The 13,982-nt window shown below is 35.2% G+C and overlaps 1 protein-coding gene across 2 annotated transcripts in view; it reads right to left on the bottom strand.

The window, feature by feature from the left end:
- Positions 1-11,252, bottom strand: part of LOC106334238 (disease resistance protein RPS6-like) — a 12,975-nt gene extending 1,723 nt beyond the window's left edge. The window contains exons 1-4 of one of the 2 annotated variants that reach the window (XM_013772546.1): positions 10,692-11,252; positions 8,398-9,514; positions 7,972-8,280; positions 7,534-7,872 (exon numbers count right to left, since the gene is read on the bottom strand). In XM_013772546.1, the coding sequence (XP_013628000.1) occupies positions 7,534-7,872; positions 7,972-8,280; positions 8,398-9,514; positions 10,692-11,164 (2,238 nt within the window). In that variant the 5' untranslated portion in view covers positions 11,165-11,252. Of the gene's footprint in view, positions 1-7,533; positions 7,873-7,971; positions 8,281-8,397; positions 9,515-10,691 lie in introns of those variants that run through there. The other variant, XM_013772547.1, reaches the window with a different exon arrangement.
- Between the last annotated feature and the right edge of the window lie 2,730 nt (positions 11,253-13,982).

Below are 13,982 nucleotides of genomic sequence, written 5' to 3'. Positions count from 1 at the left end.
TTTTTAAAACGACTTTAAATTACAAAAATGTAAGTTTTCCTTAAATATACGACTAAAAACATAAAATGACATGTATCAATTCGATGGTTGATTTGAAAGCTTTCAAAACCATATGGAAGATAGAAGTCAAAATAATTCAACTGTGAAAACAATACTGTTCATTTTTTTTCAAGAATGTGTTCGATGGAAAAAATAAGGTTTTTATGTCATAATTTGTTTAATGTCCAATCCGATCAATCCATGATGTATTAATTATAGCTTTGTTCCATCATTTTTAATAAAAATTGATCCGATCCATCGGAAAGAAATTATATAATAACAACAAAAAATATTGTATATATATAATTAAAATGATCAAATATATAAAAGAAATTATCTATAATATACACAAATAAACTCATCCTGCGCAAGGCGCATGTCTTATCCTAGTAGGACTTTATGCTTGGGTAAAGGCCAAGACTAAATTTAAGGGGATTGAATGACACTATTTAATTCACATACCAAGATTACTTAGCCACAAAATAAGATTTTTAATTAATGACATATTTTAGCGAAATCTAATACTATATAAATAGGAAATTTGATATGTATCAATTGGCTTTGGTGTCTTATATGACAATATAATATACTTGATTCCCATTAAGTTCATTTTATTTATTTGATTTTTGAATTAGATTAGTGGAATCGAATATAAACATTAATTTTGATTTTCTTTTTTAAAGACATTAATTTAATTTTAAATAATTTTAAATATATGTGATTTCCGGCTGTTTTGTGGATCGTGTGTTGATGGCTGTGTTTTGATTCTTTTCTCTCAAGTATTGATTCTTATTCCCTTCATTTTTGAATAAGTTTCATAATGACATTTTTTCACACATATTAAAAAAATTGCTGAAATATACGTAGGTTGTTATTAATTACACCTCTCTAACCAATAGTAATTGAAATAAAAAAAATTATTTATAAAATCAATGCATCTTGCAATTAATTTTCAGCTGAAAGTAATTATAATTTGCATTGTAATTGTAAAGTGATACTTTTTATGTAACAAGAAAAAAATGTTAGAATGACACTTATTATGAAACAAAGGAAGTATATTTTAAGTTAATGTTCTACAATCAAAAGCCAGTAATGGCAACAGATTGAACAAAAAAGATTATGTAAATATAATTATTTTCCGATATTTTCACCCTACACAAGGTGCGTGTCACTACCTAGTTTAATATTATTCAAGAAAATTTTATAAAGCATGTTATATAAATGTATAGAAGAAATAGAGTTTTCCCGCCAAAACCACAAAATTAAGTTTTCTCGCAAAAAAAACTACATAAATCAAGTTCCCGCTAAAATAGCAAAAATCAAGTTTTCCCACAAAATCAGAAAATCAAATATTTCCGACAAAACCGGAAAACGAGTTTTCCTGCAAAAGTCAAGTTTTCTCGCTGAAACCGTAAAACCGAATTTTCTCACCAAAACCACAAAATCGAGTTTTCCCGACAAAACTGTAAAAACGAGTTCTCACACCCTAATCGCAAAAACTGATTTTTACCGCCAAAACTGAAAATTTAAATTTTTCTGTCAAAACTCCAAAATCGAGTTTACTGGCCAAAATTGCAAAATCGAGTTTTCCAGCCAAAATTGAAAGTCGATTTTTTCCGCAAAAAAGAAAAATTGAGTCTTCCCGCCAAACTGAAATCGAGTTTTCCGTCAAAATCGTAAAAATCAAGTTTTTCCGCCAAAACCGCAAAATCGAGTTTCCCACCAAAATCACCAAATTAAATTTTTTCACCAAAGCTAAAATATCTAGTATTTCCGCCAAAACGAAGCTCAATTTTTGATTTTGATAGAAAAACTGGATTTTGTTGTTTTGGCTGGTAAACTCATTTTTACTGGTTTGCTGGGAAACTCAATTTTTCAATTTTGACTGGAAAACTTTCTTTTGCGGTTTTGAGGGAAAAAAATAATTTGGGGATTTTGGTGGAAACACGATTTTGTGGTTTTGGCAGAAAAATAAATTTTGGTGGTTTTGTCGACAAATCTCATTTTTGGTATAAAAACTCATTTGAGGTTTTAGTAAAAATTCATTTACGGATTTTAATATAATCTGGATTTTTGGTTTTGCGGAAAGAACTCATTTTTGAGATTTTGGCAAAGAAACTTGATTTTACGGGGTGGTCAGAAAAAAAAAATTTTGCATAATCGAACAAAATTAAAATTTCAATATATAGCTAAATATTGTATAACATTTGAATGCAAAATAAATGGGCTAACATTAAGCTCTATAACCCTCAAGGCTAATTATGGTCAACCCTTTTCAGCTCTGTGTCATGTGTCAGAAGCAAGGGTTAGGGCTAAAAAATTATGCAGGGTTATCCCTATAAGCGGGGTGTTAATCGGGCTGGCCCGGTCCCGCAAAGCCAATTGCTATTTAAACCTATCACGTGATACAAATCAAATCTTGATTTTTTTTTTTTTTTTTTTGATGAAATGTTAAATTTATTGATCATCGTTTCAGAAAAGTAAAAGTAAAAGTAGCGCTAAAAGTTTTTTATAGATTACACACCGACAAGTAAATAGTAGTAAGACTAAACTGCAGTTTAACGTGTTTCAAACCATCTTATCATTAGACCCTGTACCTTGCGATTGTTCACATAATTTGTGGAGGTGATGCGATTCCTGACTGCTCTGTCAATTAGCCTTGCCAGCTGATCCACCGACTTGTTACTGGAGTTGTGCTTCCTTTCATTACGTTCTCGCCAGATAAAATATATGGTGGCTTGCAGGACCAGTCTCAGAAGAATGAAAGTCAGGCGATCATACGAACCCGTAAGAAGTGTTGACAGTGTCGTCTCCCAATCCGGGTCAGGTTCCAAGCCAAATAGATTTCCTGCCAATTTGAGCCAGACCATAAAAGTGTAAGGGCAAGCAAAGTAAAGGTGATCTCTCGTCTCATCCGTTTCGCCACAGAAAATGCATCCTTGCGGTTGCCCCCAGCCACTTGTACGATGTCCTGTAGGTAACCTATCTCTTATGGCTAGCCAGGTAATGAAAGCATAGCGGGGAACTCTTTGTGAGAACCATATCAACTTACTCCAAGATACTCTATCTTTACGCTTCCTGATTTGGTTCCATGTTTCCGATGACACAAACCTTGAACCGAAGTCATCAGGCCCCCTTTTCCATAACACCTCATCTTTTCCATCCGTTAATGTAAGATCGTAAGCTTCAATCTCGACAATCATTGAGCGAATCAAAATGTCTCTACATCTTCGAAATCTCCACACACCATCACGTAGTATCTCACGGATTGTCACATCTCTACTGAGCCCCAGCCTCTGTGTGCCTATCTCGCCCACATACTCAATAAGCCTTCCCAGCGGATGCCAAATGTCCGTTCAGAACCGAGTTGTGTTTCCATCATTTACCTGATATCGTAATAACTCTTTTGCTCTTGAGCGAACGCGCAAAAGCTTTCGCCATAGCCACGACCCAAGACCCGTGTCCGTCGCATCCCAGAGCGTCTCGTTCCTCAGCAAATTCTGCTTGACCCACCGAACTCAAAGTGAAGAACCGTTGGCAGCTAGACGCCAAATGAGCTTCAACTGGAAACCCTTACTTATATCTCCGACCCGACGAATCCCCAAGCCACCTTCATCATAAGGGCTACAAACCTCCTCCCATGAAACTTTTGCCCTCGTTGTGATGTTTGGTGATCCACTCCATAGAAATGCTGAACACATGCTCTCAATTTCGTCGATACAGCCCTGCGGGAGACAGAACGCAGCAGACCAGAAGTTAGTGATGCTAGCAATAACCGACTTTATAAGCACGAACCTTCCTGCGTAGGACAATGCTTTACTAGACCAGGAGAGGAGGCGGTTCCTGATCTTTGTTGTAAGCGGTTGATAATCACCTCTGGACATGATTTTTGTAGTGAGTGGGAGCCCCAGATACTTGATGGGTAGCGTCGATATGGATAGACCTAAAGCCGTTGCAGCCCCGTCTAGTACCTGCTTCCCTCTACCAGCTGAGAAAACAGATGATTTTGCCACATTAATCCGCAAACCGGACATTGCCGCAAAGTCATCGAATACTGTAAGTGTACCACGAAGTGATTCAGGCGTACCATCCGTAAAGACCATGATGTCGTCAGCGAAACTCAAGTGTGAGAGCATAACCTCCTTGCATTGAGGATGATATCCAATTCTCCCCTCCAACATCCCTTTATTAAGGAGCTTTGAAAGCACGTTGCTGACAATGACATAAAGGTATGGGGACAGGGAGCACCCTTGCCTTATGCCTCTTGAGCTTCCGAAAAAACCTTCTAATTCCCCATTGACGGAGACCGAGAAGGCCGCTGTACTTATACATTTCATTATCCAAGTGACAAACAGGTCCGGGTAGTCCATAGCTAGCAAGGTGTTCTCAATGAATGACCAACTTACCGTATCAAAAGCTTTTAAGATGTCCATTTTCATGGCCGATCTCGAAGTGATCGAAGGCTTGTGGTAATCCTTAACAATTTCAGTAGCTAATATTACATTTTCCAGCAACAGTCTTCCCTCAACAAAAGCACATTGATTCATCTCTATTGCTGCGGGGAGCGTTGCTTTAAGCCTCCGCGCGAGTATCTTGGAGATAACCTTGTAGATGACATTGCAGCAAGCAATTGGTCGAAAATCGGACAGTTTCTCTGCATTGGTACACTTAGGAACCAGGGAAAACAGAGTGGCATTAATGCTATGTGGCATGAACCCGAAGAGGAAAAATGACTGTACCGCTATAATAAAATCCTCCTTGATCACCGACCAAGCTGCTCGATAAAACTCCACTTGGTAACCATCTGGCCCTGGCGCTTTGTTGTGAGGCATAGAGAAGAGTGTGTCTGAGATTTCAGCTTCCTCCACCGGTTTCAGAAGTAGTGCTTTGGCTTCAGTTGAGCACCTGTAATCAAGCAGTTCTGTTAGCTCTTCTAGCTGGGCCTGTGGGAGAACCTGATGCGTGCTGTTCAGGAAACTCTCAAAATGAGAAGCAGCTTCCATTTTTATGTCACCCGGAAATGTTAGAATTCTACCATCTGCTGTCACAATACGCCTTATAGTATTCTGCGCATTCCTACTCTGCGTTACCTTGTGAAAGAAACGAGAGTTCCTGTCTCCTAATCCTAACCACCGAACTCTTGATTTCTGATAATAGAACTGCTCTTCAATTCCCGAGATGTGGTGCCAGTGCTCCCAAGCATCAGACGCCGCTTCAAAAGTGGCTGTTTGAGGGTTCTGCATAGCCTCCGTTTGCTTTGCACACAGGTCCGCTAAAGCTTGTTTAACCCTTCCCGTTAGATCACCAAACATGTCACGGTTCAAAGCTCTCATTTCCGACTTTAGCGCTTTCAACTTATCTTGAAATCTACGCAGTGCAGAGCGGGAGTGGAACAGGGGGGCTGTCTCGTTCCAGACTCTACTCACAGCTTCAAGAAATCCTGGATGAGAGGCTGTATGGGTGAAGAATTTAAACGGTTTTGAGTTTCCCTGAGGTGCCTCGCGAAGCTGAGTGTGCATTCTCATGTGATCGGACACGCCACCAGACTCGAACGATACATAAGAATTCGGGAACCCTCCAATCCAGCCACTGTTGATCATAACTCGATCCAGCTTTTTGCTGATAGGTTGCTCATTCTGATTATTAGACCAAGTAAAAGATGGCCCTACCTGAGCCAGGTCTGTCATATCACAGGTACGGACTACATTCTGAAATTCTCTGATTGCAATTCTATCTGCTGCAGATTCCATAAGGCTGGAGTGCTCCAGCGTAGAGAGAGCCACGTTGAAATCGCCTTGGATGATCCAAGGATTTACATCTTCCACGACTGTTTCCGCTATAGTTTCCATCTCCCAAATCTTGATTTTCTAATGTGAAACAAAGTTATTGATATGTTTTGCCGGTATATATAACTCACTAATTCACACCTAATAGAGTAACATAAAACATCTATATTATTAAAATTAAAGTATATTTTGGTACTGTTTGGAAACACAAATAACAGTATAAATGAGAATGTCTAGAAACATAGATAACAATAAAAAAAAAAGTATAGTGTCCTTTTAGTAATTTCATTAATATAACTACATTAATTATATTTTCACATTTCACTCGGTTTAACAATTTCATTAATAATATTACATTAACAATACATCACATCATTAATTATAATACCATAATAATAATAGTGCATAATTTTTATTTATTAGTTAATCAACATTAACTTTAATCCAATTATAAAATCAAAAATGTAAATACCTTGGTTTTGCGAATGGTTAAACATTTAGGTTAGTTTGTTTTACTAAATCTTTTTTTTTATTTTAGTTTCAATCGGTGGAACATTGCATAGCCAAAAACATAATTCAAAGGCATGTTTTTGTAAATAATTAATAACTTAAATCAAAATAACAAAAATGTATTACATTAATTGTCACTTAACTTTTTACTCCATATAATTATTTTATTAAATAAAAAACTTCTTTCATTTCACTTAATTTATCCAAACACATAGAAATAATCATTTTGATTAGTTTATAAAATCAGTTAGACACGAACATTGACTATCTATTTAGATACGGGTTGTTCTTTTCAGGTATCATTTTTTTTTTGAAATTAGGCCCCGCTAGAATATTATAAATTTATGTATGGGTTTCGAGTTGGGTTTTTCTGGATCTGGATGAGTTCGGGTCTGATATATAGGAATATAAAATATTTAAATAACAAATGTATCTGAAATAGGTTCGGATATTTATACCAAAAATAACCATATTACTCTATTCGGTCCAGGTCTTTTGGATATATTTAGTTATATTACGATCCAACTAAAATATATAACACTAATTATGAAAAATAAATATCAATGTATAAAAATATAAAAAACTAATACTCGTGCAGGTGCGCGGATCAATCTCTAGTATCTTCTTAGAGTAGTATACAGGTCAATAATTCACATGTCATCGAGTAATTAAGTTACTTTATTATGAAATTCACATTATGTCTTTAAACCATTGAGATGGAAAGGAACACGGTTTCGAAAACCCATATATTTACCTACAATTTAAGAAAATATTTTAAATTAATAAAAATTTAACTATTTTACATAACTAAATAAATTAAAATATAAGTTGAAGACGATTGGAAAGGAACACGCTTTCGAAAACCCATATATTTTACTTACAATTTAAGAAAGTATTTTAAATTAATAAAAATTTAACTATTTTACATAACTAAATAAATTAAAATATAAGTTGCGGGCTTTCAAGCCGGTCCTATCCCAAACGAACTTAAGTCCAAAATATTCAAAACCCAAATTGACTAAGTCCGAAAAGTCTGGTTTTTTAAGTTTAAATAATAAAGTCCAAACCTAGAAATTTATAGGGTTGGGCGTGCTCGGACTGCGGGCTTCGGCCCTAATTGAATTTATACGCAACATGTGTTGCATATTTTCTCTTTTTTGGACATATTTGTAGGTTAAAGTTTAGAACAACTACATACCTTATGCACTACTTCCCTTAGTTTCTCACTCTTTAGGTTTGTATGTGTTAGATCTTGCTCTGCGATTTCGGGAAAAGTCTTAAACCTTGAGCATCCCTCGAGATCAAGGTGCACGAGAGAGTTGAGATAAATGCCGGCTGGAATAGTCTCCACTTTTACGCATAAATTCATCAGCAGAACTCTCAGTTTTTTTAGATCTCGAACCGAAGAAGAAAGCTCCAACAAACTTGAGCAAAGCCCAAGATAAAGTCTCTCAAGATTTGTGGCTTTTGAAAGATCCGGGATTACTTTGAGGTTTGAAGATCCCCACAAATTTATTTCCTTGAGACATGGAAGCAACTGTACCCAAGAAAAACAAATAAAAAAACACATAGTTAAGTACATATACACATCTAACTACTACTAATAACATATATAGACACTATCTATGAAACTTACCACAACTCCTTCCCACAGCTTTTCGAGCATGCTTATCCGCATTTTTAGCATAACGAGGTTTTCAGGACAAAACTTAGAAGGCATACATCTCATTGGATACCCGTACCAACACAATAATTTGAGACTAGAGGGTAAATAGCTGAAGTTTTCTGGTAAGTGTGATTGACCCGCTCTTCCTAACATATAATAGCTTTGCGAGTCAAACTCTAAGAAACAGAGATTACACATCCTTCTGAACGCATTCTCGTATACATGAAGAGTTTTAATCGTATCCATATTCAGTGCTATACCCAAAACCTTTTTAGTACCCTGAAATTTTAAGATCAATAAAATGGAGCAAAACTAATTAGATTAGCAATAAAATGGCACGCATTTAATCTGTTTGCATCTGATATATGGATAGACAAAAAAAATAACAAAGCTTACAGTGTTATTTTCAAACACATGGCAAATATCCTTCGAATCAATAAGGAATTCTCGTTCTCCAGGCTCATCGGACTGTGAATGAACAATCTCTTCACCCATTTCTTGTAGCAAAGAGTGCATTACCACATTATCTTCTCTTACATGTACAAGAGACTTATCGACTAAATTCTTAAGCCCAATATGAACATCTAGGTCACTATCTGCTAGCATCATCTTTATGTGATCGACTTCCTTACCATTGAAAAGACATGCAATGTGGCGAAATATTGCTTCATCTTTCTTGTTGTTTAATCCGTTGTAGCTGACTCTTAATGTTCTTCCAATTTTTCCATCCAAACCATTCCGAAGCCTCGGCAGCATATCCGGCCAATCTTCTACGTCCCTACCCCGTAAACTAGAACCCAAAACGTTAAGACCCAATGGAAGGCTACCTGCACGCAATACAACTTCAGAAGCAAGCTTCGCAAAACCATCAGGTGGAGAACTTTTTCTAAAAGCATATCGACAAAACATCTCCACTGCGAGTTTATAAGATGGGAGAGAGACCTCGTAAATGTGATCAATCCCATGCGCCCTTAATAAATGCTTATCTTTTGTAACCACAATTATTCGACTCCCACTTCCAAACCATTGAATTCTTCCTGCTAAGGCTTCTAGCACATCTTGATCATCCAAATCATCAATAAAGATAAGAGCTTTTCGGTGCCTTAGCATCTTTCCCACTGCACCTATATGATCTATCTTTATATCTCTCTTATCTAAAACTTCAGCCAAAAAAGCTCGTTGCAAGTGCAGCTTCATGTTATAGTCACATAGATTAGCTCCTCTATGAACCTCCATGCTCTTGGATATGAAAACCTTGTCTATGAAAACACTATTTTGGAACCGGCGAGAGAGCCGACTAAATAGAGCTCTTGCAATGGTAGTTTTGCCAATTCCGGAGGGACCCCATATCCCGACCATTTTTACTTCCTTGGAATCCAAGTGCAGCAATGAACTCATCTCTCTGATGTGATCTTCAATTCCAACAAAATCCTCAAACTCATCTGATGGAGATAAATTCAATTTATCCAAAACATCATCCGCTATTTCTTCGACCATCTTTGCTTCGTTTGCCCTAATAAAGAAAAAAAAACATTTTTTTTTCAAAAATTCTATTAAAATACGTCAACTAAAATTTGTTAAGTTTTTTTTTTTTGATAATTCAGGCAATTCAGACATCCCAGAGGGAACCCGACTAACGCCTAAGTACACCTTTGCAGAAGGCATTCTGGAGGTGCCTTTTTCAGCCCATTTTAATCGACGGTGGCCAGCAGGATTCGAATCCAAGTCCGGGCCAAAGCTCCCTCAAAACCACTAGACCGTCCTCGCTTGGTTATTTGTTAATCTTTTTGCCACACATACTTTTTTCCTACCTAGTTTAATATTAATCTAATTATTTTATTCATTTAAAATTGTAAACTCTCAGTTGAATACAGTCCCCTAAGTTTTTTAATTATGTTCATTTTAATAATTAACATTTTAATTAAAATATCAATAACCTTCAAAATATTTTTTTTTAAAACAAAATATTCAAAGTTCAGATAAAAATCTTAAAATTTATAGTTTTTAGTTTAAAAGTTTTCATTATAAAAGTAAGTAAATGTGGATAATCAAAAAAATACTAATCTTATTTTTTTAGTTTTATTAGAAATTTAATTTGTTTTCTGAATAAATCTTATATAATTTTTCCATTCTTAATTATTCTTAAAAGAAAATTTAAAATTTTTATCCATAAGTCACTTTTATTCTTATAACTTAAAATTTTAAATTTTAAGACTTGTTTTTGAATTTCGGAAATCTTAAAATTTTATTGAAACCTATTAATATTTAATTAAAATGAATATAGTCTAAGCATAAAAATGAACAAATTTTTAAAATTAATATATTTAAATAGTATAATAATTAGATTGAGTATAAACAAGGTAGCAAAAAAAATGTTTGGATATTAAAATATTTAGTAAATTTAGTTGGGATATTTTTATGGATGTTTTTTCTTCTGATTTTACAATCATGTTTGTTTGTCCTTTTCTGTGGAGCAGGATGTAATTCGGGTCTTACATTCCGACTAATCTCTTCAAGATCAGAACAAGAGCCGGTTATTTAATCTTTTCTTAAAGAGAATCGAACCCAGAAAATCAAGCTTCCACATAACCACTAGACCAACAAACCGTTGGTACACAATCATGTTTGTTAAATGTGGTTCATAAATTCGTACCAGGTGGTTGTTTCAAAAAAAAAAAAAAAATTCGTACCAGGTGACACTATGATATCCAAAGATGTTAGCTACACCAGTCAAAGCTTCCCTCCATCGAATGATCTTGTCCTCTGTTTTATTTTGGCATGTCTTGTCAAAGATCTTCCCAAAGTCTCCGGTCTGTTTCCTCACGTGGGAAGGATCCAAACCGTAGAAAACTGGTATGACCACTTGACCACACTCTTCCTTGCACTTCACGATCTCAAGCAACTCATTTAAACACCAGCTTGAAGAGGCGTAGTTTGTGGAGAAAATGACCACTGCAATCCTTGAATCCTTGATCGCCTTTGTAAGCTCGGGATCAAGCGATCGGCTTTTCTTGATCTCGTTATCTTTGAAAGCAATGATAAGTTTCCGATCTAGCTCCTTCAGAAAGTGGCTCATGAATGTCTTGCGGACATCTCCTCCGCTGAAGCTTGGAAAAACGTCATATGACCAATTATGAGAAGAGAATGAAGAAGAATAAGCCATATAGAATTGCTCGTATAAGCCGATTCCAGAAAACAAAAATAAGTTAGAGAAGAAGTGAAACCAATGAATTAGCAGCTTAAGAATTACATTATTGTTTATCTAACTCTCCTAATGCAACTTTTGACTGTTCAAACCTTGCGAAGGAAGTTCCGCTCCTTTTGACTGTTTCGTGACTTTCACACAACTCACGACCTTTTTTCGAGTTTCTTTTCCTTACCTTAAAATTTAAAGTTTCTTTCACATCACAAAGTCAAAAGTTTGTAACTTTGGTTGCTTTATGGTAATGAATGATGACATCACTGAGTGCGGTGTTCAATTGAAAGAAAAACACAGGTACCAATCACACTTATCTTGCATTTTTCAAATAGAGCAATAGACTATAACAAGTGGCCCGCACTTTTTTATGCACATAGGTATATTATATTACCCACGGATTGTTTGAAATCCGCACTAAACAACAAAAGTATTGTTTTTTTGGAATTTTTGCAAGATTGGCTCAAAACTCATAGTCAGACCTAAAACTAACCCATATTTTTTTTGGATTTTTTTTTGTCTTATTCACCCCACAAGTTCATAATATTCAAGAAAATGCTATCAAATTTTTTTTATTTTTTTTCCGAAAATGACATTTTTACTCTCTCACCCTCATCTTCTCCAAGTAATTACAAGATTGTCATTGTCATCAATACCCCAACCACCATAAACAACCAATTTGAAGCTCTTAATGCACCTAAAATTCATTTACACTCTCTCTTTCTTACTTGTTATGAACTAAAAACAACATCTTTTTCACTTTGCCTCCATATTCATCCAAAAAACTCAAGCTTTTGATTCAAATTTTTTTATGGTTTATAGAGTCATTCAAGCATACTATTCTTGGTGGGTTACTTTCGTTTGAGATTCTGGGTGGTTGGAGAAGACTTTGTGTGCTAAGGAAGTCGTCTCACTAGTTTAAGGTATGAAATTGGAATTTTTTCCATATCTGTTCGTGTAGAAGACTTACATGTAAGTAGTCTGGCTGTAGAAGACTTACGGGTAAGTCTTCTGGTCAAACGGATGACTTACTTTTACGTCGTCATCTTTGATAAGTCGTCTAGGATAAATGGGTTAGTTTTGCATTAGACCGAATTGTGTCAGATATTTGACTTTTCCTGGACGACTTACCAGTAAGCCGTCTCCTAAGTCGTCCAGTAGAAAACCAAAAAATCAATATTTTATTAAAACTAAACGACTTCCACGTAAGTCGTCTCAAGTTAATTTTGCAATTGGAAAATAAAACTTAAATATTTAACTTTTCCCAGACGACTTACGCGGAAGTCGTCAAGTAAGACAGCTTATTTGAAAGTCGTCCAGGATAAGTAAAGTAGTCCAGATTTATTTCCTAGATTATGGTCAAACCTTGCTTATCTCCGACGACTTTCTCGTACGTTGTCTGCCTGGACGACTTTCAAGTAAGTCGTCTGGGTAAAGTTAATTATATAAGTTTCTTTTTTGAATTGCAAACTAACCTGAGAAGACTTACAAATAAGTCGTCTAGCTTTAATAAAATATTGAAATTTTTGTTTTCCCTGAGACGACTTACTGGTAAGTCGTCCAGGAAAAGTCAAATATCTGACACAATTCGGTCAAATGCAAGACTTCCAGTTTTATGTTCACCTTTCCAGACGACTTAATTATAAGTCTTCCAAGACTTCCAGTTTTATGTTCATCTTTTCCTCAATCAATCACTCGACAGTAAGAGATATAACTTACCGGCGGCGGAGTTCAACGAGACGCCTCTGAGAGAATGCGCGCTAGGGTTTTCTCTCGGATCTTAAATAGAGGAAGTGGTTGTGAGAACGGTGGTGAGAACGACGGTGATAATGACAGAGAGATAACCGGCGGTGAGAACGATGGATTAGAGAGAATCGACGGAAATCGCCTTCGAAATCGCCTTTGAGAGAAACGGCTTTAGGGTTTTCTGATTTTCGATAAAGAGTGGAAAAAAATACCTTATATATGGCCGATAAATAATCCGATTAGGTTTAAAAGTACATTTTAAAATTAAAGGTTTGGTCCGGTTTGGACGACTTACTAGTAAGTCGTCTGTTGAATACTGTACATCAGACGACTTACTAGTAAGTCGTCCCAAACCCTAACTTTAACCCCTAAACTAAATTGACTAAATTAACTAACTAACCACGTTATAAACCCGTAGTTATACTTAAATAGTGTTTACTATACATAGAAATAAAAACACTTAGGTAAATTTTAAAGTTTTCAAAAAAACATTTATGCATTCCAAAATCTAACCCTAATACACATACAATACTACAACATATGTTGGCAAAACCTAAACCAAAGAATATCATGACTCACTACTTTCACTCAACTATGTTGAAAACAATTAACTTTTGTTATATCTTAATTTATATCTCTTAAAACATATGTTAATTATATGATTTCAATTTTTCACTTATCAAAATATTTTTTAAAAAAATTTTAAATTATTTCTAAGTAAAACTAGTCCAGACGACTTACGGGGGTTAGAAACGTAAAAAAATTTCTGTTTTTTTGTTTGTTCACAAGGGGTTGGTTGTAATTTCAATAGCCTTTTAGGTTACTTTTGTATTTGATTCAAGTTTGGGTTAACCTTTGTGTTTGAAATCAAGTTGTGAGTCATATTTGGCAATTTTCCCATATATATATATATATATATATATATATGTCAATATCATTTAAATTTAACTATATACCATATAAAATAGGTAAATATGATTGTTTGATTTATTAATCATAAAAAATATTGTACATAAAAGAGTGATTATTTTGATTTATG

The sequence above is a fragment of the Brassica oleracea genome, chromosome C3 (assembly GCF_000695525.1).
Source record: "Brassica oleracea var. oleracea cultivar TO1000 chromosome C3, BOL, whole genome shotgun sequence".
NCBI classification, from domain to species: domain Eukaryota; kingdom Viridiplantae; phylum Streptophyta; class Magnoliopsida; order Brassicales; family Brassicaceae; genus Brassica; species Brassica oleracea.
The sequence above is the reverse complement of the archived record's forward strand: the minus strand, read 5'-3'. Positions and strand labels throughout refer to the sequence as shown.